Consider the following 27,666-nt stretch of genomic DNA (forward strand, 5'->3'; position numbering starts at 1 on the left):
CCTTTCTGTGACTATAAAAGGTAAATTATTTATGTAACTCACTGTGTCGAATACATTTTTTCCTACTGTTACTTTATTACATACATATAAGTTATTTTGAGACTCAGAAGCATGAATGCAACAATCATAAAATAATAACAATAATAATAATAAAAATCCAAAATAAAAGTCTCTCACCATGAAAGGTAAATCATTCATGTAAATAAACGTGTCATTTTTGTCATCCATCCATCCATCCATCCATTATCTATACACCGCTTAATCCTCACTAGGGTCGCGGGGGGTGCTGGAGCCTATCCCAGCTTACTCGGGCGAAGGCAGGGGACACCCTAGACAGGTCGCCAGTCTGTCGCAGGGCTACATATATAGACAAACAATCACTCTCATATTCACACCTACGGGCAATTTAGAATAATCAATTAACCTCAGCATATTTTTGGACTGTGGGAGTAAGCCGGAGTACCCGGAGAAAACCCACGCATGCACAGGGAGAACATGCAAACTCCATGCAGAAAGATCCCGGGAAAGCCGGGACGCGAACCAGGGACCTTCTCGCTGCAAGGCGAAAGTGCTAACCACTACGCCACTGTGCAGCCCGTCATTTTTGTCATTTTATTTTTTTTCTGACACAAAAATATGAACACAATAACAATGACATTATTATTATTATTATTATTATTATTATTATTATTATAAGTACTACTGCTACTACAAATAATAATAATAAAAATCTGAAATACCGCAGACTCTTCTGTCTATGAAAGGTAAACTATTTATGTAATTAATTGTGTTGAATAATAATTTTTGCCATTTTACTGTTAGTTTACTATATTCATATAAGTATTTTTTTCTGAGACTCAGAAACATGAATACAACAATCATATAATAATAATGATAATGATAATGATAATGATAATAATAATAATAATAATAATAATAATAATAATAATAATAATAATAATAATCATAATAATAATCATCATCATCATGATAATAATAATAATCCAAAATACCTTAGACCCTTGTGGGACTATGAAAGGTAGATTTTTCATCTAAGTAAATGCGTTGAATACTCATTTATGTCATTTTACAATTTTTCTTCCCCCTGTGACTCAAAAACATGAACACAATAATAATAATAATAATAATAATGAGAATAATGAAAATTTGAAATACATCAGATTCTTCTGTGAATATTTTTCATGTATAACTGTGTTTTAGCAAAACAAAATTCATATTTTATTTTTTTGCATGTCCAGGCAAGAAAGACATAAGTGGAAGCAATTAATGATGGCTCCCTTTAATGTGGGTGTTTCATACATGTTGTGTTCAAGTATAACACAGGCTGGAAGGAGTACTTGCAACTTATAATGATTTTTGTCACATGTCAAAACATCCAGCCCAAGAAAAGTCTATTACACGCCAAAAAAATTTTTACTGTAACATATAATACAGCTAAGAGCTACATATTCCGACTTAAAACGTGACACAGATGACACAGCTTTAGTCAACAAACTTTTATTAATTAGTTGAGGGATACTAATGCACAGGTAATACAACAAGTTTGGGAGAAAAATTGTAACAGTTCAGACTCAAAGGAGGCACTGATTCCTCCAATGTTAGGTACTATACAGCTTAATTTCAGATATGGAAATCTTTAATACATAATTAGTCTCATTTTATCTGTTACCTCTATGCCATAAACAGCTATGAGCTACAGCATCATCTCTTAAAACTCTTAAAAGTTTCATCACAAGGGCCCCGACAAACAGAGCCGGATGCCATTTCCTGCTTTTGAAGTAGGTAGCATACAAAACGGACCACTGTTGTCCAAATAAAAGGGTAAAATTCTTAGGCTGCCTAAGGGGATTTCTAAGGATCAATCTTGGTTTTTGGAAATAACATTGCTGACAAAGGGAAGACACTTGAGCCTGCTGTTTCCCCAGGTACAAAATTCACACCACACACAGTCCAGGTAACTAGAAAGCTCCAACAACACTCCTATTTCAAGCCTATTTCATGGTATAGTAAGTGCACTAAATACAGAAACAAACACACATACATATGCCTTTGTTGTCCCATATTGAATAGATAATAATAAAGGACTCTCTCAATGTGTTTGCCATCATGTACTGAAAAAGCTCAATTTATGTGCATCATCAAAATGGATAAAATAACAGTGTATGCCAACACACAGGCCTACAATGTTCTCGGTGGTCTACAAATTTTTTCAACCTTTTTTTGTTTAATGTTTAGATTTCATAACATGTAAAAAGCGTTTTCAAAGCAAACAAATAAAAGTAGGGGAGTGAAAAAAAAGCCATACAATTTTGAGAAGACACATCAATATCAAAATATCAGCAAGCCAACAAAATCAGCTAAATATGGTGTATTGCTGTACTCTCTAAACATGTTGCAGTTAGCTCACACTGCGGGATAGATATGTGTTTTCCACATCATAGGAAGACAGATAGTAAAGGGTGTGATAAAATATAAAATACCCACTGTTAAAAGCAGTGCTAAACTATCATATTGCAACACCAAAGCTTGTCAGGTAAACACAGTCAATGTGACGTTATCAATGAAACGAGTAACAAGCAGCTGATGAACTGATTCTGTGCCACGGCGTAACACTCGACTAAAGTGTTACCATTTCTGACATCCAGTCATTACAAAGGTGCTAACTGTTTAATGCACACATACGCCTGCGCACACACACACACACATACACACTCGCACGCACACACAAGGTCTGGACAACTCATATTGAAAAAGTCCAAGGACCAATCAGTGCTCGTCTAACTCATCCTCTCCATCAACTGAACCTGGATAGAAGTTACTGTAAAGGTCCATCCCACTGTCAGAGACACATGCATAATCATCCCCATCTGAACTCACTCCATCAGTTGATTAGCAATGGAGGAACTCAGACTGAATCTTTGCGTTACTTTATAAAAAGTCACAGCGTAGGAATGACACCACCTGGGACACATAGAAAATTCAAATTCAACGTTTCTTGAAAATGTTCTGCTGACATCAGTGCTTGATTTTTATGATGACATTGACATTTTGGTGCAAAATTCAGAGGACTTGCCAGTGAGGAGATCATGGCAGGATGGATCAGTGGACTAAAGTGAGTTGTATCAGGTCCTTAAGGTAGAGTGGCAAGTAAAGCACCCTTATAATCTCACCAGAATATCCTCACATCACAATTTTATCCAAAGCTATCAGATTGCTATCTAGGTAACACACACGATAGAATATAAAATAGATTTATGATCTGTCTCTTTTTCAAGCAAGCGAGTCATTATTTTTATGGACATAAACTGCAAATATAATCAAATATTTATGGAGTTGTCATTTGCTCAAATCGTTAACACAACTGTGGATTCAAGTATCTACTTTAAACATGTTAAAGCGAAAATATTCTCTGATCTTTTAGATTTGAAAAGTAATTTAATATTTCATATTTGTTTTTAAAATCTGAAGCTAATCTAATATCAAGTGGCAGAGCAGCCTTAAACTTCAACAGGACCGGTTATGGCTTTCTGGTCATAATTATACGGTCGAGTTGGATTTCAGACACTATATAGAAAGAGTTAATCATGTTGCTCATTACCCATGTAAAGATAAATTTAGATTTCCTCTAGTTTTTCATCAGAGTAAAACATCCCCACTCCTGTACCAGCCAACCACTAGGTAAGGTTGAATATTCCTGGAGTGCAAAAATACAAGAGGGGAGCAAGAAGGGTTAAGGGTTAAAGTGCAAGGCAATAACTTTGAGCGTCCAGAAATTAATTCATATACATTATTATATGTGGATTTTCATTTGAAATTTTTTCTGTTTAATAAAAGATTATTATCCTCAACCTCTCTATAAAAGATAGTATTTTACTTCTCTCCTCAGCTTTGATTCAAGCTAAAGCAGTAGCCAAAACATGGCCGCCTTTAAAATGGTGTCACATCATTTGATTGTGCTGCAATGGTGCAACAAGCTTCACACAAAGTCTTTCCTTCTGTCAAACATTTAGCTTTGCCAGTCCTATTTTAGAATGCTTCAACTTTTGCTTAAAATCAATTAAACAATGTCATATTACACATCATTGTAAGTAACTTATACAATACAGATGAAAATTTCTAACAATCACTTTTTGGGGTATTCTGCTCTCCAACTGCAGTGTAAAAGAAATGCGGAAATAATCTTTTGACACTTAATTCTGGTTGTCAAAGCAGACACCTTTCACTGTCATGTGAAAATAAATGTCACTTAAGTGGCAGCTGTAGGAAAAAGAGTGGAACATGATTAACAACTGACCAACATTTTAGCTTATATGACATTAGCTTACATGAAACATGAAAAGTAAAAAACAATGAAAGCAAAACCAGGAAAACAAAATCTAATTCAAAACAACATTGCACTACAGCACACACTGCAAAAATTCTGACTGCTCATGATCCAACTGGACGTGTCAGGCTTGAAAATGACAGATGGCATCATTGCTTTGAGTATATAGATATATATATAGATATTGTTTATGTACACAGTACAGTATATCTGTGAAAAAATGTGAAAACACTAGCTATCATTAAATGACTTCACCATGCTAATAGAATATCCTTTTCAAAATCTCTCAAACACAACACCACGAATCTGGCAGAGAAAATTACTCTCCATTTATTTGGAATACTACCTCTGTTTTAAAAATGCTATCCATGTAAAGGTCAGGATTTCATCTTTTTACTGACACCCCTGCTGTGAGTACAGAAACTGAAATGTGTGCCTTAAAAAGGAGACAAAAGTGGAATGGAGAAATAAAGCACTACTGTTTGGAGTATTGTTTACAACAGTACACACAATAACTCTGGGGGGTTTCAAATCCAGGATCTGAAGACTGTACTAAATGTTTCACGTCTCAGTTGTTGATTTGGCTTTCTCCTAAGTGCCAAGTCCTTGTGGAGTTAGAAAGGTGTTTCAGCTTCCCGGCATAACACGTACAGCAAGTGTCCACTCTGGCTCCTGGGTCGACAAAAGCGGCGCTACTCTGACAGTAACAGCCTCTTGGGTTTGCTTCGTCTGGTGGCGGAGGGGATGGGCTGTCTGTTTTGGCCTGAATTATTACTGTCTGTTGGGTCGCGGGTCAGGGTTGGGGAATGTGCTGGGACTGAAGAAGGGAACACGGCAGGGGCTGAGTTTTGAGTAGTGGTAAGTGCTTCAGTTTGTTTTTGAGAAGGCTCATCCACAGGGGGGCGCTCTTTCGGTTTGCGGCCCCTCTTCTTACCAGTGGTGGCACCGTTCCTCACCTCAGCCTTGATCCCATTGTTCTCCAGGACTTTACTCTTGCTACTGGCGACCACTTGACTAGCTGCTGCCCGGAACCAGTTCTAAGCAAAAAAGACACACACACAGTGATCATCTAGACCTAAAAGAGGTAAAGAAGCATATACATGTGCAATTGTATAACTTTCTCACTATAAATAGCTGGGGAAACCTTCATCTATGAAGCTCCTGGAGTCCCAGAAGATGACAATTTTTAAAGTTGTTAATTGTGAATAGAAAAAGTCCTTATTTTGTGGGAAAAAACAGTGTATTTAATACGGTTACTGTGCTATCTTGTAAACAAGGCATCGTGTTACATGTGCTGTACTTGACAGGAAAAGATTAGTATGATTTTCCAGCCTTCTGTATCTGTATAAACTTGCCCCCAAAAGTTAATGACTGTTTGCAAAACATTGTGAATTTACCTCCCTGTGCAACTCAGCAGGTCTTATCATATATTTACAGATATGAAAAGGCTGCCTATGAGAGGGTAATTACAGTGAGAGTGAATAATATCAAGGCCTGTTTTAAGGCTACTTCTGAAGTTTACACTGAGTGTGACTCACCTGTGAGTGTGTTTTGCTAATGTGGTACTTGACACCGCTCTCTGAGCTAAACTCCTTCTGACAGATCAGACAGGTATACTTCCCCAGTTCACCTCCACCCTTTAAAACACACACAGAGACAAGCACGAATGTGTATGCACAGTATATAAAGGCGTAAATTTAGTTTTTAAAATGATTTCTTTTCAAATCACGTGAGAAAAAGACTGAAGTGTTACTATTTTTAGGACTTTACCTTAAAATTAAATTTTACTTCTCTAACCTTTTTCTTTTAAATCTCTCTCTTTTTTGCTTTTTGTATTTATTTTTGTGTGTTTTTTTCTCATGCAGTGACATGGTGCATACAGGCTGCAGAGGCAAACATTCACAGATATAAAAAAGAAAAAAATAAGTATGATGAGACAGCATAAATGTGCTGACTGTAAATATGAGTTGATATTCTGTAAGATTTCTGTATGTGTGTAAAGGCTTGTTTTATATGGTGTCTACAGAGACAAAAGTAATCAGGTTGGTGGTGTGTGGGTTTGTACCTGGCTGCAGTTGGCGAGATGTGCCTTTAGTCCTGATACACTGGAATAGACAGCTTCACAGTTCTAAGACAAAGCAGAAATAAACAGTGAGAGGAGATACTATCTCAGCTGTGCTATTGTAACCATAATGAGCAATGTTGAGGCAAATCCACCAGTTAATGTTGTTTTCATTCAATACAGAGAATGATTTTGTAGGTGGCACATCAAACTAATGAATGTTCTCACTTCATTTGTGCAGCAGATGAAGCCTTTCTCCTTGACTTGGTTCTTCCAGGCCTCTAGTAGCTCTGGGCTGAAGTTGGGGAGGCCGGGCCGGGTGTAGTTTAACTACACAAAAGAGAACATTTTGATCAGTGTTTGTGGTAGCGTTACAGTCTTGCTGTGTAAATACTGCATACAAAAGAGAGGCGACTGAGGGCCATATTTATCTGACAACATCAGGGTTTTACAATTTGTGTTTGTATGAAGCTTTTGCAAGGAAATGTTGGCTTTGATGTGTGATCCTGTTTGTGCCTCTGGAGATGTCTACCTGCAGTACACAATACTGATGAGCCTCCGCCTGTATGTAAGGTGACTATGAATGTGTTTGTCTCCTGTGATCATCTCTACATGTCTGCTAGGAATACGTGTCAAGTGTGTCTAGTGCATCCCATCTCTGTCCTCACCCTCTTGCTGTCGGGCACCAGGTCGTCCTTGATGCGCCGCTTGGTGCCCCAGTCCTTGGCCAGCTCATCCTCTGCTATCTCCTGCAGGTGGAAAACGGCCACCTGAGCTGACCGCCGCCTCACTCTGCCACTGGGGGTCCTTTCAAAATCCTCGCCCTGGCTCTCAGCGTGGACTGGTTTTTCTCTGTTTCTCTCCCTCTCCTTCTCCCAATCCTTTTCTCTAGCTTCCCTGTCCTTCTCCTTAGGATGGCTGAATGGTGGTTTCTCCTGCCAGTCCCTCTTCTCAGGTTGGCTTAGCTCCTTCCTGCCTCCTGATGGAAACTCCTCAGAGACAGTCTGGAAGAGCAGAAATCACCACTTTGAGTGCAAAATGTGGGAAAAACTTACTAAAACTCAATAAAAATATTCTCATAAAAGGCATAAACTGAAAAAATATGTCTATTACTACTACAGTGGCCTTATGAGATGATCTTACCCTCTCCTTTCCGGTGTTGTTGTTGGTGTCAGTGACGTTGTCCTTGTTGTTGGTGGTGGTCGTGGCTGTCATGGTGGTGGTGATGGCCGGGGAGTGTTCAGTGCGTACATGGTAGTCTCTGCCAGCCTTGGAGCGGTAGTGTTTTCCACAGTGCTGGCACAGAAACACAGGCTTCTCATCGTCAGAAAACTCTCCTCCACAACGCTTCTGGTGATACTGGTAGCCCATCAGACTGGAAAAGTGGGCTGAACAGCCCTGTATATATGTGTGTGTGTGTGTGTGTGTGTGTATGTGTGTTTGTACACAAAATGTTTGTGTGATCGTGTGACGCCAGTGACAGAAATGAGACAGAATGAAAACACACATTAAGCAGGAAACTGGGTAAGTAGAACAAAGTGTAGGATTAATGGAACAATATTACTGCATTTGGTCAATATTTCGTGGTTAATGTTAAAAAGACAGAGAAAATGGGAGGAAGATGCTCATTTTTCAGCGTTACGACATGTCACCATTTTTCGCAGCTTCTTCTCTTCCTCTCGCTGCCTTTTGCACTCTAGTGTGAGTAATGGGAAGCAGAGTGTTGATGTGGTTTTGGGCAACATGTCAAGAACAAGGCAGAAAGGAATAAAGGAGAGAGAGAGAGAGGTAAAAGGAGGCTGACACAAAAGAGAAGCCTGAGGATTTGGAAAAAACTAAATCAAACCTGGCAGATGAGGATTGAGATAAATGTGACATGAAAGACAGAAAAGTTGAGACAAATAAAATGAGGGACACAGAAGAGCAAGAGTACTATAGAGAGACGAGAAAAGGACGGGGGAAGAAGGAAGAAGTGCATACCTCACTAGGACACTTGATTCGTCCCATCTGTTTGAGCACTCGGCGCAGCCTTTCTCTCTCCTCATGCTCGTTGCCCGTCTGGCCTTCGCTCCCTGAGGGCTGAGGCGGAACAAACACACCGTCGCATGAGCATGTCCCACCACAACACCTCCCACTCCCTCATGACTTAAAAAAAAAACGTGATGAAAATGTGTTTTCCATCTCTAGTGTTCACACTGTGCCAGGATCATTAAATGGTTTCATGGTGAGGCTGTTACTCAAGGCATGTTTATGACAACTGTCAAACTCATGTTTTCGCTCGAGTGTTGGCTGGTGCCAAACCCCAGCCAAGACCAGAACGACAGATGGCTACCAGGGAGAAGAAAGAAAACTGGGGAGAGTCTGGACGTACTGAGGCATCCCAGCGGAACAAACTTCATGTGTTTTCTCATGTGTTAACGCACAGAGATGACTGAGACGCAACCCTACAGTAGCATTCAGTAACGGTGAGGAGGAGCGGCGACACCGTTTGTCAACAGGCTGCAGGCGCAACAAATGACACGTCTCGCTTGGTTTCCAGCGGCAGGGAAAAGAAAGCATGAAACTACATCAGCATGTAATCTTAATGTCTCTAGAAGAGACAGAGCAAAAGAGCAAGCACAAGAGGAACGCAGTGAGAGAACAGGCAGCACTCTGCGCAGTAGCGACATCAAGGTCAACCTCAGCGGGTGACCTCTGTCCTTCTGTCAGCCTGCTGTGTTTTCCCATACTGCAATGGGGCTGAGCCATGTGACCACACTGACAACACACTGAACCAAGGGTTAGTGCAAATACCAAATCCTGCAAAAATCTAACTTCACTGCAGCACTATTACATCAAAATGACTGTAAGAGATTCAACACAAACGGTAATAAAACAAGCAACAATAACACAGAGAAAACTAATAAAAACATAGCAAAATGAACCACTACTGGCATTTATGCAACTTCCATTACAGAAACACATTTCAGTATATATAAAGATACTATACCAACTAATAGAGACACTGAAAATGACTAAATTTGAATGTTTTCATAAGGAACAATATGACCAAGCTTATCAGCACTAGTTCTGTCATAGCTGCAAACACGGTAAGAATAAACTCTTGTCCAGTCAAAGACACAAAACAATAAAATAACTGTCTTCTTGATACATTGAAATGGCACCGTTTTAACAACTATACAAAAGCATTATGTAAAATGTCTTCAGAGGATGAACCTTCACTGCCTCAAAAAAACGACCCCAAGCACTCTGCAATAATATAGAACATCAACAACAATAAACAACATGACAGATACTGTTCGACATGCAGGCAATATATCAGAGAAACAGATATCTTCCCGAAAAACAAAAGGAAAATATTCAACCTAAATACTTTGGGGTCTAAGGGTACGTCAATATCTCATGATTGTAAACAACGTGCTGTCTCCTTCTGGTCTTGATTTAGAACTTTCTGCTGTTTACAGTTTTCTCATAATGAAAATGAAAAAAAAAAAAGAGTATGACACTCGTCAAATCTCCAAATGATAAAAGCCTTCTTTAATCAGCAGCTACTTGAGTCTGGATCAAGATCACAGACGGCAACACAATAACACACAAGTAACACAATGAGGTTTTCATTCTGTCACAAAAGTTTTAATTATCTAATATGCGAAATGCTGAAAAAGTTTCGTAGTTTTGTGATGGGGGCTACCTGCTTAAAACTTTCCACATCGGACTTTTAACACACACCTCATGTACTAATGTCTTTCGCTCTGCTGGACTGGAATACTGCCAATGAGGTCAGGGAACAACAGGTCCAGTCTGAAGACAAATGGTGGCATCAAACACTTGAACTTGTCTGACACAGATGGAACAGTCATCCATCATCACTATTAAACTAGAAAACATTACACACCCCAAGTCTCTGACACACATACACATGCATGTGCTCATTTATAATGTAATATACGCGTACGTGCTCACATAAAGAAAACAATACAAAAACGCACATGCTACATGCCGTTTACTGCCTGTAGATTCATTAATTTTTCATGATACTTTTTCAAACAGGCAGTGTTGAATTATTCAGTAAACTTCATAGTGGTACCATTGCTCTAATGCAGGAGTTTCGTGATAATATCTTAATGAAGCTCTGTGCTGCCAGAGTTAAGACAGCTGCGGGAAGAAATATGAGCACTTCAAGGGCACGAATACCAATCATCGGTGCGAATGTATGATCGCTTACAAAATCCCAGATCACATTTTTAGAAAAGACCATAGCAGCTGATGATGAATATGAAATAGACTGAACATAAAACAAAGGAAAGGCATTTTTAACTGTATGATATGCATCCATATGGATTCGTATAAATTGACAGACATCTGCATAGTCAAAAAATATCTTTCTATAATAAGCCCTGTGAAAACTGAAACGAGCAGTAGTGTATGGAAGATTTCCTTAGGTAGCATCACCAGTGTAAGACTGAAAGGGTGCACTGCTTGGTGTGTCCTAATTAACTACCCCATTCAGTGGGTCAGTGTGACAGTAGCAAAGCACTTCTATCTCAGTGATGGAAAAACACACAAAGTGAGCGGGCGCTACTATTTGGATGAAGCTTTGAAGCAGATTTCAGAAATGATCACATCCATGGGTGTACCTTGGTGCTGTGTTCAGCCATGGTGTGGTAGTTGAGGCCGGCCTTGGACCGGAACTGTTTGTGGCACTGCTGGCACTTCAGGGCGTCCTGGAGCTGCAGGGGGTTGAAGGCCAAACTGAAGATCAAATAACATTTCTCGAAAGGAAACTAATAAGTAGCCCACTGTTGCTAGCTTTGCTCTTTATTGGATCCATCAATACAGCAACATTTCATCTGTAATGTAATAGTGTTTGCTATCAGCGCACGATTCTGGTCAAAGAAAAGGACAAAAGACACATAAGAATCTTCAGGAACCCGAAAAAAAGCCAATTTAACGCACAGTGTTCCTTGTCAATGACCTCTCTTCTCGCCTTGGTATTGATTTGGAGACAGAAGCGTTTTGATAGCGTGTGACCTAGTGGTAATGTGGTGATTCTGTCATTGCGTAACGGCAGACTGTCACCTTAATAGAGTCACACGGGCCACTGGGCTAAGGAGCACTTGAAATGGTAGTAGGGACCCATCTCTCTTAGGGCCAAGGCTACTGCACCATCCACCAGGTTCAGTCGAGCTAAATGTAATGTAGCTGCTTAACCTTTTAAGCCTCTACTTCGTTCATTACTGCAACTGACCACAATCAAGTGAAATGCTAAAAACACACAGCGCTTGCAGAAAGTACAGTGTCCTTCCAACCGGTCTATGTCTCTTGGTAGTAGCTTTCATATCATAAATTAAATGAATGAGGATATTACATGAAAAACTGGTTGAGATTACTGTACTGAGATACTGCCTGATGTTTTTTTTCTACAGCCTTCCCAATCAATATCTTTACTGTAAAGGCTCCCCAGACTCTGCACAATGGGGTTCTCAGGGAGACGTATCTAATAACGTTGCAGTCAGAGTCGTAATCCAGAGTGGAAATTGCAGCTCTGGGTTGAGAGAGCTTTATTTCATCCTCAGGAAAAAAAATAACAACTTTAATAGCAAGTATGAGTTTTGTCATTATGCAACAACTTTTTGTTGATATGAATATGGATTCCACTGAGATGTCTAAATTCAATTAACACATTGTGTATTGCACAGTGTCAAATGTTTCAAGGGATTCCAATTTAAAGAAAAACAGCAAAGAGTTTTTAAGACTCCTTCCAAATGAACCTACAGCATTCAGCAACTGCCACACGAGGGTTTAATATTAGGGGCATTCGGGTCTTTTTCAGATTTTCAGCAGCAACAACAAGCTTCTAATGAGGTGTTTGTCTTGGAATGATATTAACTTGTCTGGCAGGAAAACATTTTTTTTGGTTTCATATCTCGCTCTACCAGATGTAGGGACAGCACACCCACCCTGACCGCTGTCTGATGAATAGCTCAGTCACTCACTGACCTTCTGGCAAATCTCCATGTGCTTCTTGAGCCCGTGGATTGTTTTCCTGGTGACGATGGAGCAGGTGGGACACACCACTTCGCCTCGCTCTGAGATAGCTCGCTGCCACTGAGTGTCAGCACCTGAGAAACATCCAGAACACAGCTCTGTTAGTTAACCAGTCAAACTATAATGAGATGATATCCTTATGGGTATAACATTTCCCTTGATGTATTTGCTATTCCTGTTTTTTTGCCCTATCATTAAATTCTATGCTTGTGTTAGCAAGCAATAATGTGTAGTCAGTCACTTAAATGAAATAACAAACTGAACAGGCATTAACATATACCTGCTATTACTCATCTGCCTTAAAAAATGATCACTTAAAAAATTATTTACTCATATGTTTTATCATTTTTGCCTGATTCCTCATATACTACACTATAGAGAGAATCATATTAGGTATTATTAAGTTTTTCTTTGGTTAACCCTTTAACACCCAAGGGTCATACAGGCTGCTTGGGTTTTTTTTTTTATTTGGGCTGTAAAAGAGTCAGAAATCATACTGTGAGTGATTGCTTTTATCCTTTTTTTTCAGAACAACCTATGCTTTCATTATCTGGCAATATCTGACATAAATTATGTGTTTACATGATGTAACAATAGTTTGAAGTGGAAAAAAACAAAAAACTGACTTGAACTGGAGTTGAACATGAACAAAATATTAGACAACAAAAATGTAAAATAAGAACTATAATAAATATTTAGAAAAAAATTGAATTTTATACTACTTGTAAAATTGGAGCGGTGCCACTCCCATGGGATTTTGTGATGGACGTGGTTGCACGTGGTTCCTTTGACATACCGTAATACCCTGTAAAGTGCATCTTCTCTTCTTTCAGGAACCGTTTGAATTTTCTCTGTAGCGCAAACGGTTACGGTAATTTAAAGAGCACTCGTAAAATGGGAGCAGCGCCGCTCCCATGGGATTTGAAGAGTTAAATATTACTCTTTGTATGTCATTTAGGCCAAAAAAATGCTTTTGGTTGGCAACAAGACATTCATAACAGAGGGATTTGGAAAGTTGGGCTTCTGCTGATTGAAAATTATGCTTTTAAAAAGAAACAAGCAAAATGAAAACAGATTTTTTTCTGCTATCACTGGTAGTGTTTTTAATCATACCAAGACCTAAATCCCAACAACTTCAAGGACAAATTGAATCATTTAAAAAAGTGATCTTTGCGTTTACCAGAGCTTGTTGTTGCTGACTCTTTCTTGGAAGACTGACTCGAAGAAGGTCTTCTCTGAGGCTCTTCACTGAACCCACTCCCCTCCGGTCTCTTTACACGGCCCGCCTTCAGCTTCTCCTCCACCTTAGTCATACCTGCAACACACATGCGCACACACACACACACACACACACACACACATAGATATGATAGTAATTAATACTCCCACTGTAGGTGTTCATGGCAAAGTGAGAGATATGAGCAGAGATGGACAGTTGTAGGACAACGCTGAACAAGAACAAGATACAAAAACGGAAAGTTGATACTGAATATAAAATGAAAAAAGAAAGCCGAGAATGAAAAAGGAAGTTGTTTTGCGCTATGACGGAGCAATGACAAGCAGACTGAAAGGGAGCAAGAGAGAGCAGTGAGTTCTGCAAACTGCAGATGAATTGTTTGACAAGTGATGATAAGTAGTTTACAGCCTTGTTCATGCTTTATGAGTCACTGAACACTTTCAGCATATGAATGAGACCGAAAGAGAGAGAGACAGGTTGAAAAAGCTGTGTGTACGTGATGTGTTCTTGGTGTGTGAGTCACTGATTTGCTTAGCCTGATATGAGATATCTCTACAATTGCTATATTAGCACTGCTAAGAGACCAGCACCATTGATCAGGAGCAGTAGGGAGTGTTCAAAATTACTTACATAACCAATCACACAATGCAGTAAAGTTCTTCTGAGCAACCTCAGAACCCACAGTCCCCATTCCTATTTTCCAGCAATGGTATGTTTGTCCGCCCAATAATTTCTTTATTACGTAAATCATCATAGGGCTCCTGAGGTCTGCTGTAATCAGTGATGAATCAGCAAGCCCATAAAAACTCTTCTTTTGAACTTTTTATCACACCGATGCGAGATTACAACACAAAGTTGCTTGTCTGTTCTGGACAAGTTCTCATTAGAAGAGATGTTTTATTTTTAACAGCCGGTATCTACCTTTCAATCCAAATGTTCCAGATATAGAGGGCTGTTCTCCAGTGAATTTCTTAGGCGTTTTCTGCTTCCGTCCTGGCTCAAGAGAAAAACAGAGCAAGAAATGGTCAAACGCATACAGCGGAAGCAGAAAATGAGAATCTGGAATCCCTCTCAAAAGATATACTGTAATCTTACTGTGCCTCATTCGCTCCGGGTCTTCGTCTGGGAAAGAGGGGGGAAGGCTGCCCCCCTCACTCTCACTTTCCCCTGCATCGGATGACGTGCTTTGGGACTGGGACTGCTGAGACTGAGGCTGGACTGGCTGGGACTGGTGAATCTGCTGTGAAGGCTGGCTGTGGCTGTGCTGTTTCCTCTCGCTCTTCTGGTGGGCCAGCTCCCCGTTCTGAGAGGGTGTGGACACCTCGTGGGTCTTTTTCACTTTGAAGAACACCGGAGAGGGGGGACTGTTCTCCATGGGCCTGAATTCACAGACCGAGGGAGGACAGTTTTGGGGAGTCAGCATTTATAATGTTACGAACAGCGTTATGTGGCTCTGTGTGGGTGGGAATTTGAGCTCTAAATCCCAGTCACCTTTTCTTGGTGTTGGACTTGATAGGAGTCTTTAGAAGCTTAGCCTGCTCTTGCTTTGCTTCCATGCTAACTCTGTCTGGGTGGTTCCATAGCTTGTGCTTCTGCAGGCGCACCTTTGTGGCAAACACTGCCTCACAGTAGGGACAGCCGTGACTCAGCTTCTCAGCTACGGTGGCCTGAATACAGACATGAGGAGAGGGGATTTAGAGTGAGCACGCTCCCCACGCAAAAACTGACAGCAGTGGGTAGCTATTACTAAAGGCTTCAGCTGACTAATCACACGTTTTCGACAAAGCCTGACTAATTGCTCATGTATGGTCAATAATCACTAAATATTTGCAGTGTGAAAATTCAAAATTCTCTGGAATTAGTATGAACTGCAATTGCCCTTCATTGGAAGGTTTTCAATAGTACTTTGTTGTAATCCACTGTTAAAATCCACACAGCAGGAAAGAGCAGAGGCTAGTGACTCACCCCCTGGCAGCGTTGATAGTGGTACTTGACGCCATAGATGCTGGGAAACTCTAACCAGCAGCCTGAACACGGACATTTAACCCTGGAGCGGCGTTTAAACTCTTCCTTCCATTGTACTATCATATGGGCCTGCTCGGGGGTGAGGAAGACAGAGTTGGAAAGTTGAATGCAAGCTTTATTGCTATATACTACTGCATACTGTGCATATTCATGGGGAGCTGCCCTCTGTGCAGAAATAATGAAGCCCACTTCAAGCACCCACTCATTTCGAAGAGAAATACTCACAGGGATGCTTCTCAGTTCCTGCACTTCTGCTTTAGGACGACCTTTCCTCTTCCCCTCTGCCGGCTCATCACACACTGGACCTGGCAAAATGAGAAAGAAAAGCATATCTGAATTAGAAACAGACTACTGCTGGCACTTCATATTCATGAAATTCAACTTTTAATTAAAAAGTTATGTAAAATTGGAATCCTTGAGTTTAATTTCAGCCTTCTGTGTTATTGAACTTTTAAAGCAAGCGTGGTCACTTGTGATAACTTCTACAAGTATTCTTGACATGTTACAAAGCTGCACATGCCCAACTTCAGTAGAATAGCTTTTCAAATCTCCAAAATAAAAGAATTATTGTCTCTTATTCAACTAAATAAGAGCGTGCACACATATGAAGGAGACAAACACACAGAGCTAGAGTGGTTAGGTTCAACAGTGATCATTGTTCACATGTCGGTATGTAATGTGCGTATACATAGAGTCCATGCACATTAATGAGCGCATGTATGTGTGTGTGTGAGCGAAAGAGAAGGCAACGTGGCCAAAGGCCTTATGTTGAGCCAAATAGATCAGCTATAAATCGCTAGTGCCTGTGAACCTCTGACACAGCAGACTGCAGACCGACTGCCTCAGCTCTCTCCACTGCTCCCTCCCTCCATCTCATATTGCTGCTTTCCTCCTTTCTCACCCCATGTCCAGCTTTCTCACCGTCCTTCCCTTTCTCTGCCCACACCCATCCCAATCCTTCACCATGGTTCCACTGGCTCATTACCGCTCTCGTCTCTGCTACAATTAGAGCTCCACACTATCAGCCCTGCACTCTATTCCCTCTATGCAGTCCTACTTGTGGGAAAGCGAGAGGGAAGGCAGAGAGAGCTGAGGATGGAAGAAGGGGAGGGGGGTGACAAAAGAAGAAGAAGAAGAGAGCAAAGGATGTTGAGGGAGAGAGGGGAATTGCAGAGGCGGATGACTCTGACCAAGCATAATACTGAATGACAGTGCTGCAGGTAGCTGTGCTCCGCTCTTCAGAATGATGTATCTTTACATGTGGACTCAACTTCCCAGCATTGATCTGGCAAGACCAGCTAGCCGCAGCAGAAACAAGGCAAGCAGGAGACAAAGATGCCGTTAGTGTCTGTTCAGGCATATCAGATCTAGAAAATGTCAAAGAGAAACTACTTCAAGTAGAGACAATAGTCCTTTGTTGTGAAGAGGAATGCAGCGGTGGTCTTGCATTGACTTTCTTTTGCATCTGTTTCACTTTCCCATGCTGAGGAACATGACATTGTGTCTTCTAACTGCTGTCTTCTCCTGCAAACTCACTGACAAGCAGAGGCTGGATGCACACATGCGTAGTGCTGCCCGTTTGTGATGGGTACCAAACTGGATCAAAGCGTTCTGTTTGCCTACCCGGATTACAGAAACGGTTCAATAATTTTTCATCAAGATAAATGAATTGACTTACAGCCATTGTTGCCCGTACAAAAACATCTCCTGTTGGCAAAAGAACCTCTCTCCGTCTGTGATGTTAATAAGTACAAGAAACACTCCCAATCTAACCTACCATGACGTTCCCTTCTCATTTTCCTGCGTTGTGTTACACAATATCAACTTTCCCCTTTTCCCTTATTTGTCCTCTTTCTGTTTCTCACTCACAAACACCGACACAAACATAGGCTGGCAGATTATATGTAATCTTTTACTTCTGGCTCAAAATAATAAGGTAGAAAGAAAACAAGACAAGACTGAATAAGATGGAATGAGAAGTAGCACAGCATTGCTGGCTGTGTTTCAGAATAGTTCATGACACAAGGTGTAAACACACAAATAAAAGCGCACACTGACACACAAACAAGTACACAAAACCATTACCAGTGTGTGTGCAGCATGATGTGTGTGCATGGTTATGAGTGTATTAATATTCTCCAGGCGACAGAGCATTTCTCTATTAGCTGTCTGGGTAGCAGCTGGAGAGGTGATGCAGTCGGCGCTACTGCTCTTGTGCTGAGGAGGAAATTGAGCATGCATTCTAATTCCTGTCTTAGAAAATAAAGGTCTTGTAAAAGAAAGGCATAATTAATGAATTCTGCTCTTGGGAAAGATATGTTCTTGTTGCTATGGGAATAAGATCCACTTGTCTTAGTTACCACTATCAGAGGCCTCTTTACAGCATGCAGAACAATTAGGCCCACATACAATGCAAAGAGGCAAAGCTGCACAGCCAAAGCAGCACATGTGCTGGCAAAACTTACTGTAAAATTAAATACAAAACAGCAGCCTTTCCTGTCCTGGGGTGAAATGAGTTCATATCTTTTACTCTGCTAGCGTGAATCTAAGTAGCACGCTGGCGCTCAGACATCCCAGCAATCGCAACCATTGTCTTGGTATGAAACAAAGCAGGTCCATTGTGTCAAATCTAAACCCCAGTGCTCAGGCACAGGCCATGGGGATAAAACAGCTGTTCAACTAATGTCAGAGTGTGACTCGCTCCCAGCTGTCTGCAACTGTTGCTGTGCACACTGGTTAACACTGACAGAGCAAAGCAGAAGACGAAAGGGGGAAGAGAAGAGAAAGAGAAGAGAAGAGAAGAGAAGAGAAGAGAAGAGAAGAGAAGAGAAGAGAAGAGAAGAGAAGAGAAGAGAAGAGAAGAGAAGAGAAGAGAAGATTCAGGGCCCAGGAGCGCTGGCAGCTGTCTAATGATCTCAAATAACCTGAGTTCTCCTAGCTACGCCTGCAACTGCTCTCCCTGAGTGCAAGGGTTCACACATTACCCACAAACACACACACACACACACAAGCACACACACAGAACAGTCATTTGTTTTCCTTGACAAACACTCACACAGGAGTCTTTGTCTTGTGTCTGCACAGTAGGTTTTTAGACATTCTCTAGTTTAGAACGACAACACACAAATACAAACACCGCTCGCCACTGACACAGCTCCATGGAAAGAAGACATAGTATCTCTACTTCCTCAATCTCAACAGACAATAGATGGAGAAACTAATACACCTGCACTCAGTACAGAGCAAACACGCTGACAACGAGCGAAACTGTCGTTAGTATGAGTAAGCGATGTTGGTTTACAGTGAGTGCAACCACTAGGCCTTACCGCCATCTCTGTTTCTGCTTTGCTGCTTTAAAGTTTAACCGTTGCGGTTTTACTTTTACTTCTTCACAGCGTCCCCCTCTCTCACACATTCTGTTTAGTGGGCAAGTTAGCACTTCACTACTTTCATGCACACAAACAGTCTTCTACAACTTCCAATAATCCTACATGACATTTTCCATCCTGCATTCTCAGTTCCTCAATCTCTCTGTGTCACACACACACACACACACACACACACACACACACACACACACACACACACACACACCAATGCAGGGACAATTCTTCCCATCATACGCACCTCCTTTTGAAGACGTCCCCATATTCCCTCCCAGTCAGGCCTGATTCCAGACAGTGAGTAAGAATGAGAAGTGTGGTGGAGCAGCACCAGAACAGTTTTACTGCCCAGACACTGACTAACTGAAAGAGAACCAGACTCTCTCAGTGAGTCTGGCTCTTACTCTCTGTCTTTGTTTTTCCCTTTCTCCCTCTCCCCCCCCACCTCTCTCTGTAAGACTGTCTTTCTGCCCTCCCTCTCCCTTTCTTTCTGTGTAATTCTGCATCTAATCTCCTACATAGGCTAGATACACTTGTTAGCACACATTCAAATATGGTTCTATTAATTTGTTATATTTCATTCTAAATTTTGTGAAAAACATCTGAAAAGGAACAGGCCTTCTATAGCGGAACTATTTAGGGAAATGATTTCGGGTGATCATGCCTTTGCTTTTAAAAAAAAAACTTTAAACAACCAATAAACGCTGTAAGTTGTTGAGACAGCTGTGAAGAAAAAGAGGTTTGCATCTGGTATTTGTTTCTTTCTGTGACATTTACTGGTTTTATGATTTCGATAATGACACAATGAGTTAGTCAGATGTTTATGGTACCGTGATGCTATCAGTTTCACAAATCTGTTTCTTCTTTTTAGGCTATTATGAGTACCAGCATGCGTTGTGGCCATAAACTGTGTATAAAAGATGGGCACAAAGCTACTGTGATGTCACTTAGTTTGTGGACAACCGTTTTGAAGCCTTGAGCTTGACATTTTCTTTCCCGTCTTGGTCTTTTAAACCTAAACACTGCAAGCAAGGATTGGAACTGACTTAGAACTTGAGGACATTCTGTCTGCCTGGCGACACGGTAGCAATATTTCAATCACAAGCAAAACACAAAATTTACAAAATGATCAAGCTGTACTGAAAGGAACTTGACACTCACGATTGAGACCATAAACATGGTGGGAAAATGTTTACTAAGGTAACAAATCAAGTGGGAAGTAGGGCTGTTTTGTCACAAACTTCTTTACAATTGGACTTTTTGGCAACCAAAGAAGTCATCTCTGCTGGCTATTAGAAAGAATGCAGGTTAAATCTACTTTCAGACCTGGAGGCTACGTCCGTAATTGTTACAATTGGTGTGGTTTCTAAAATTCTCTATAATGCTCTACTTCAATCGATCCTGTCTGTTCAGGGTATAATCTACTCAGTTTCTTTCTGACTGTCTAGTACTCTGTGCCATAGTGTTAAACAGACTTAGATTTGGAAATTTTCTAACCACCTAACTTTTAAATTTAGCTCCTAGAACCACAGCAAGTGTCCTGATGGAAAACATTTTTGTTGCCCTCAGTGACCTGAACTACTTTATAGTGAATCACTCTGAATATGAAGCCAAGGCTCACCACACAGACTCATGGTAGACTATCAGTTTACTACCACCACCAAACCACACGTGGAGCAGCCAAATCAAAGAGAGGAGCTCGGGCCTGAGATTGCTGCTACATAATCTGGTGACTCATAGTACCTCGACTGATTCTTCAGACCTGTATTGATTTTACAGCCTTCCACATCAACGCCGTGCTTCATATTATTGGAAACCTAATGTATTGCCCAATGCCCATTTGGCCCAAAGCCAGCGGTGTGTTTAGTGACATCCAATCACAACAGCTTTGGATAACTGACCACACATGTGGCCAGTGAAATCTGAGGGGATGATGCTAAATTGACAGCAAAGCAAATGAAATGTCTTTAAACATAAGACTGACTGGACAGAAAATATACAGATAATGGTGGCGTCGACATTGCTGCACTGCATATGCAGGGTGCACATGAAAAAAAAGGCATGTGCTAATTCAGCAGGGCATATAGTATTGTATATGCGAGCCAGACAGACAATGCCTGCTCCAGACTGTTTGCAGTGCCCTCCTTATGGACAGTGACTCACCAACTCAATCTCTCTGCTCTCCCATTTCCCTGTGCTCCTTCTCATCTGCCATCCTCAAGTCTGCCAAATAAAGGTGTGACAAAGATGACAAAGGACTCTCCTCAAAACGAGATGCAGCATCAGGCTGAGAAAAGCACCAGAATTCAATTTCAACCCAAAACAAACATTTTCAAATGTATAGCTCTTTATTGATTTTATCTTTTGGTAGTTGGTAGACGCAAAGCATTAGCAGGAGGGAGCTGGAAAATGTAAGAAATCTGAGAAGAATGAGGAAGGGAGTGAGTGTAACAGATAGGAATAGGATGAAGAAGGTTGTAGGGATGAAATGGAAGGTGGCAGGAATAGTAAGTTTGAGTCACTGCTGTTGATGATACTGCCTGATGAGTGAAACATCAACTAAATTAAGAGTTTGAGGGAGGATAAAATAGAAAAGATTGACAGTTATGCGTGGAGAATTGGACAACAATCGAGTGAGAGAAAGTGTGAAACAGCACTGCATCGAGAAGAAGAGCGAGAGAATGGTGCTGAAGCAAATACACAGGTTCAGCTGATGGAAACTGAAGGTTCTGAAGTCAAGAGTACAGGACTGTCATTTGAGAACACATATAGCAGTGTTCACACATCATTGCACACACAAGCAGAGACAAGTAAAGATAAGCAAAAACAAACTGCAAGAATTAGCACATTACCATCACGCACAAGCATTTAACTTACCCTGCTGCACTTATATCCCCTCCCAACCCAGTTATCTTCTAAACTTTCCAAGCTTAAGCACAGCAACAAATGTGGAGCACCCACCTCCCCTTACACACCACATGCCCAATGGATAGAGTGTCTTGTAATCAGGTAGGGTATTGCACAACTCTCCATCAAGGAAGGACAACGGTCACATATATACTCTACTTATTTAGACTTCAATTACTGTTTGCAGACATGCGCCTAATCTCAGGGCTTTTCCTACAGCATTTGGCAGAACAGCATTAGTACTCATCCAAATACAAAAACTGAAAACTATGAGCCAAATAAGGGCTTAAATAGGAAAAAAAATCTCACAGCAAGGAAAAAAAGAAAGAAAAAAGCAAAACAGGCAGAGCGCCAGTCACCCTCAAGGACCGCATCCTTTCCTGAGAGTTGTCTGGTGTGGCAAAGTGACAGCTCAACCGCAACACCCAAGGCACAAAAGCTCTACCAAAGCACATAAACCCATGTTTCAGGTTCGGTCTTCATGCATAAAGGCATGGAGGAATTTCAGGAAACCACTACTAAAACAACAGTCCAGCCAGCCAGAATTTCTTCATTGTTACATCATGTAAAGTTTACGTCAGGGAGAGCTATCGATCAACGTGAAATCTGACAATACGACAAGATGTAACCGCTAAAACTCCCCGTGGACATAGAATGAAGAATGAAAAGTTAGCAGTGTGATGAGGGCACATAATAAGGTACCTGGTCATCAGAAGGGCACACTGTGTACAATGTGCATAGACTGAGTCCTGAAAAACCTCTACAGGGAGCCTCAGATATTGATGCCTTTGTTTCCCCAAACTGAGGTTCACAGCTCCCCTGGGACAGACAAGCTAGCGGCAGGCTCATTATTATTAACACTGTAGCATTTCTCCTCATCATTAGCTCTAGAAAGCTGTTGAGTTGTGAGCTAAGGACATTTGAAAAGATTGCTTGTTGTCTGAAATGCATTTTGATTTAGATGTAGTTGGTAAAAGAACTAGAAAGCCCGGTCTGTCAATGAATACTTTTTTGCCTGAGCTACAGCTGAGTAAATCATATACCAAACCAGTTAATGTGTGGTGAATACTGAATATAAATGGCACTGTAATCTGGTCCTGTTTTGATGGACATATAAAATTTCTCATGTTTTTCCGATCCTCTGCTTTGTGTTAATTGTTGTTCTTGCACTACATTCTGCATATGTAACCCAGTGTTTCCCTTTAAGTTTCCTGCACGTTCATAGAGAATCTTGAAACCTCTTAATCACATAAAAACTCCATCCACCGGCAAAGTTAACAGCTAAGCTTCCCTAAAGGCTATGGAAACCTCAGGTAATGATCAAGCGAAGAGAGACTTTCTAACCAAACAAAACAATCCTTCAGCTACAACACGGTGGAATGTAGATTTTAATCTTGTGCAATCAAATTGTGCTAGAAGCTGTCTTTGACACAGACTTGCACTACCAAATACACTGACATAATTACTGCACTAGTATCCCTGAGAAGCTCCACGTTAATGAGTCAAAGCACATCAACAGTGAAAAAAAGAAGCCGTTGAGTCTTAAGTTACCTGAAAAAGTCCCATAAAAACCAAGGCCAATCCGTCACTTACGATATTATTACCTCAAGACACACACAGACACACTCACAACTATCACAGTTACTCATTAGGGAACCGAAGCCAAGTGTGTTTCTCTCAGTTCTAGTCTCAAAATGATTAGGGCAGAGACCACCACAAACTTTCCACTGATTGATTTATAAACTCATCTTGTTTACGGAGTGATAAAGTGTAGAAAAAAAATCTATAAAACGCGGGACTTTGAGAGGCTGCAGAGAAAAGCCTGTCATTCAAATAGATCCTCTGTCTTCTGCTACAATAAACGCTTCAAGAGCAAAAACAGCAAATCAGCTGGCAATCTGTATACAAAGAGAAGTTTAGGAGCACACTGTGTGCCAGTGCTATGCTGCTAACTATTAGAAAACAAGGCAAATAATCATAAATTGGCAGAAGATAGATTTCAATCAACTGCTCTGATGCTGTGTATGGCTTCCCTGCACTCTCGGCTCTGTCTTGCAAAGGAGGCATTGAATTCATGTCCACAACAAGCAGGCACACACGCAGACACATGCACGCACCCACACAGACGTGAAAATCAAGCCTACGGGGCTGAATAATTATGCAGAAAGAAAACAAATTGAAACACCTAGACTAGTGTTGGTGCTCTGTGTCTGGGAATGAGAGGCTATTTTGTAGCAACCAAAACAACTGGGTCACATTAGAACAGCCCCAATTTTCCAAGCCCGCCTGACGCTATTAACAAAGTCATGATGATCTGCTGGTTATTGGATTGAAAAATAATTCCCCAGCCTGGCTCCCTCTTTCCTAAATCTTCCATCTCCATCCAGATGGCTTGGGGTTTCACTCATGTCAGCTCTTGGCAATACTTATTTGTTTGGTTTTCTCACTGTAAGGCAGTCTCAGGAAAAACGTTGTAGTTTCCAGGCCCTTCTGTGGTGAGAGGGGTAGAATTACACTGAGGCTGGAGCCATTGATTCTTAATAAAGTATAACCCATTCAAAAAAGCTGCAGTGCCCCTTACATGTATGGTATGTTAATTAAATCCTTGAGAAATAGCAGTGAAGTTCTGAAGAGCTACCCTTGAATCGTAAATGCCAGTCAATGCAAAGCCAATGAAACAGAGATAAATGTGCAGGAAAACCAAATGCAATGATCGTATGTGTCTCTGTATTTGGTGTTGTATGCAGACAGTAGCTTTTCTCCACATTGCATCACCACATGAAATTCATCCTGGAGGCAGTCCAAGAGCAAACCTGGGTCATTCCAGCTACAGTCGCACACTGTTTTCATTTAACAAAGTGCAGCGGCTCCTCACTCACTGTGTTTGTTGTTTTCGGGGCCTGCCGTGGTTCGAACAAGCTCCTGGGGATGTCCATGCTTGGGGGTTCGGCCCCTTGGCAGCCCCGACGAGGACAGCTTCCCAAGCCTGGGGCCGCTGGGGCTCTCCATGCCTGCAATGGTAGACGAGAGGGTTCAAACACACAGGAGAGTTAGACTGCTGAAGGCTCTATCTGGTATGCTCTCTGCTTCTCATTAATCGGGCTCCATTGTTTGTCAAAATATTATTAGCAAAGTCCACTGCATCAATAGCCCGCGATGATGCCGTCTCCTCGTTCTATAATGCAGTTTCTTCGCGTTGGCCGTCGGTGCTATAGGACTGAAGGTTATCTGAGTGGAGGCACACACATCATCTGCAGTGGTAATGAGGGCGTGACCTTCCATGTTTCATTTCAAAATCAATACTCTCACTTACACACTAACTTCATGCTCGGCCCATTAGAAAAAAGGTGAGTCAAAGAGAGGCGGGGGACACAGAGCGCTTCTTTTCCTGAGTAGTTTTTGCATTATGAAAAGCAGTGATGCATCTCTTGAGCAGCTCACGTGGTCAGCGGCAAAGTTTTCTGCTTTTGAGGGAAGCCCAGTTGTCTTTTGTTTACACAGCATCGTCCATCGATCTCTAATAGATTACAGTGAGCCTACAGTATGTGTCAAATTCTGTCGTTCCCCACCAACGTGGGACAGCTGACAATCACTAATTATGCTAAGTGGTGCTGATCACCATCCAACATGCTTTCTCTGAGCACCCACATCCACGTCACTCTCCTAATGAATTACAGCGGCACACAAAGGGTCACCCAGTGGGGGCCACTCAGTGTCCGTTTACATGCCGTGTTATTCGCTGTATATCGAGCAAACGGTGGCTCATCTGTCACACCGATAACATGCTCATAAAACTGACTTTGCGATGCTCCTGCAGGATGCTGAAATACGGCACACATCAACACCAGTCATCTTCCTGTTCCTGTGTGATGTGTCAGCGAGGTGTCTGAGAACTACTTAAAATAAACAAATGTGATGCGATGGAGTCTGCACAGCCACCTCTCCGCTCTCTGCATTTGTGTCTTTTGGCTTGTGCTGAGCAAATCGAGCATCCCTAAACATTGCAGCTGGTGTTTCCATGAAAGATGAATCCCTCACAGTAACTTTATTAACATGCATTTTGCTAGACACAACAAAACCTGGTTGACACCCACTCACCATCTCACATCTCCACACAATCTGCTGACAAACCAACCTGGAAATAAGTCTTTTAACACGGCACGTGGCACGCTGCCATGCTGTGTTTGTCAACTACAACAGAAAAAAAAGAAAAACAGTGATGCACTTTTTTTTTTTTTTTTTTTTTGCCTTTTCCTCACCGGCCACACCTACCTGAACTGCCGGGCAGTCACCCAGCTCCGGGGGCCGGGTGGTGGCCCCGGGTCACCCACGTGAGGGGAGGAGGAAGGGGGTCAGGAGACAGGCACCTAAGTGGGCGTTTTTCCACCAATGTTCTGTTACATGGCAATCACACCTGCTGTGCGTCAAGGACCGGTCAGACCGAGGCTGGGGGGCCCGGAGGGAAGCGGGCGGCCGTCTCGTCTCGTCCTCCACCGGCTCCACAGACGACGACGACGACCAGGAGAGCAGAAATCACAATTCCGCCTGCACATGAAAAGAAATCCAGGACACTTTCACCTTATTCCCAGTTTCCAATCGCCTCCTTTCCGCCACCCCCCGCTCCTTACTCCTCCTTTCCTGCATTAATATGTACACCACGAGGCACTTCTTCTCCAACCTTCTCCTTAAAAACACTTTCCAGAAATGGCAGGGAAAAGCACACAGCTCCAGAAAACATACGTAGGTCCCCGACTCCTTGAGGAAAAATATTAGAATACGGGATGGTTTATATAGGCAGTGAAGCAAAATGGCGACTTTATTACGAAGGAGGAGTAAAAAAAAAAAAAAAAAAAAAAAAAAAAAAATCCTTGCGCTGGCTGGAAGCTAAAGGGAGCCACAAAAATATGTTTAGTGCAGTAATTTCGACAGCTGCGAGACTGTCGGTGAGAGTAGAAGAAAGCGAAGCGAAGAAAAATCGGCAGAGACGCCAAATCTCGGTCGGTTTTGGTTCACTCCTCGGCTCCTTACCTCGGGATTATTTCGCTTTTTTTATACGGATATTATCTCGGCGGCCGTGTACAGTATTACAGTAATGTGTGTTGGGTCATGCGCGTATCCACTCCACCTTTGACAGTTGCAACTACAGTCTTGAGGCAACTTGCAAACTCTCGCGTTATTATTATCTATTTCGAGCGGAATAACAGTGGGGCTGTTTCTCTTTTTTCTTTCCTTTCTGGCTAATAAAGTCGCTGCAACACCGGCTCGTGATACTCTTCCGACGTAACGGCGCTGACGAAAAAGGGTCAGGGGCTTAAATTCCGTACAGCAGCCGTCGCTAAGTATTTTCACTCTGTAATTGCATCGTCCTCCAGCCTTCAGCAGCAAATCACGCCAAGGAAAAATATTCCAGATTATTCTAAGTGTCGCTGCCTCTCTTGTAGGCCGTCAAACACTGCGAGCAGCTCTCTCCAAAAACCGCTGGAATAACAATTATGCCTAAAAATCTGCCAAGCCGACTGAGCTGACAACCAAAATCTCGCCATAAGAGCCACATAAAATTGATTTGTTAAGCATTCTTCTTTGTGGCTCTTGTAATAATCTACCCCCAAATTCAAGGTCAGGATTCTAATAACAATCCTGGTGATTTTAATCCACGTTT

At 41.6% G+C, this 27,666-nt stretch overlaps 1 protein-coding gene across 9 annotated transcripts; it reads right to left on the reverse strand.

Annotated features, from left to right (window-relative positions):
* Positions 1–1,502: 1,502 nt before the first annotated feature.
* Positions 1,503–27,666, reverse strand: znf512b (zinc finger protein 512B). 9 transcript variants are annotated; one of them, XM_055012725.1, is made up of 18 exons: positions 26,280–27,665; positions 26,143–26,198; positions 24,887–25,018; positions 15,943–16,022; positions 15,658–15,786; positions 15,184–15,359; positions 14,788–15,071; positions 14,614–14,685; positions 13,636–13,770; positions 12,408–12,529; positions 11,045–11,137; positions 8,388–8,486; positions 7,551–7,805; positions 7,076–7,411; positions 6,636–6,737; positions 6,411–6,473; positions 5,884–5,982; positions 1,503–5,382 (listed from the first exon to the last, which is right to left on the reverse strand). In XM_055012725.1, the coding sequence occupies exons 3-18, from the start codon at positions 25,014–25,016 to the stop codon at positions 5,038–5,040; spliced, it is 2,520 nt and encodes an 839-aa protein (XP_054868700.1). In that variant the 5' UTR covers positions 25,017–25,018; positions 26,143–26,198; positions 26,280–27,665; the 3' UTR covers positions 1,503–5,037. The 9 variants fall into 9 exon arrangements, with proteins under 9 accessions (XP_054868700.1, XP_023134414.1, XP_054868699.1 ...); XM_023278646.3 differs by having other exon boundaries at positions 26,106–26,198; XM_055012724.1 differs by lacking the exon at positions 26,143–26,198 and having other exon boundaries at positions 26,280–27,663.

The sequence above is a fragment of the Amphiprion ocellaris genome, chromosome 8, assembly GCF_022539595.1.
Source record: "Amphiprion ocellaris isolate individual 3 ecotype Okinawa chromosome 8, ASM2253959v1, whole genome shotgun sequence".
Taxonomy (NCBI): domain Eukaryota; kingdom Metazoa; phylum Chordata; class Actinopteri; family Pomacentridae; genus Amphiprion; species Amphiprion ocellaris.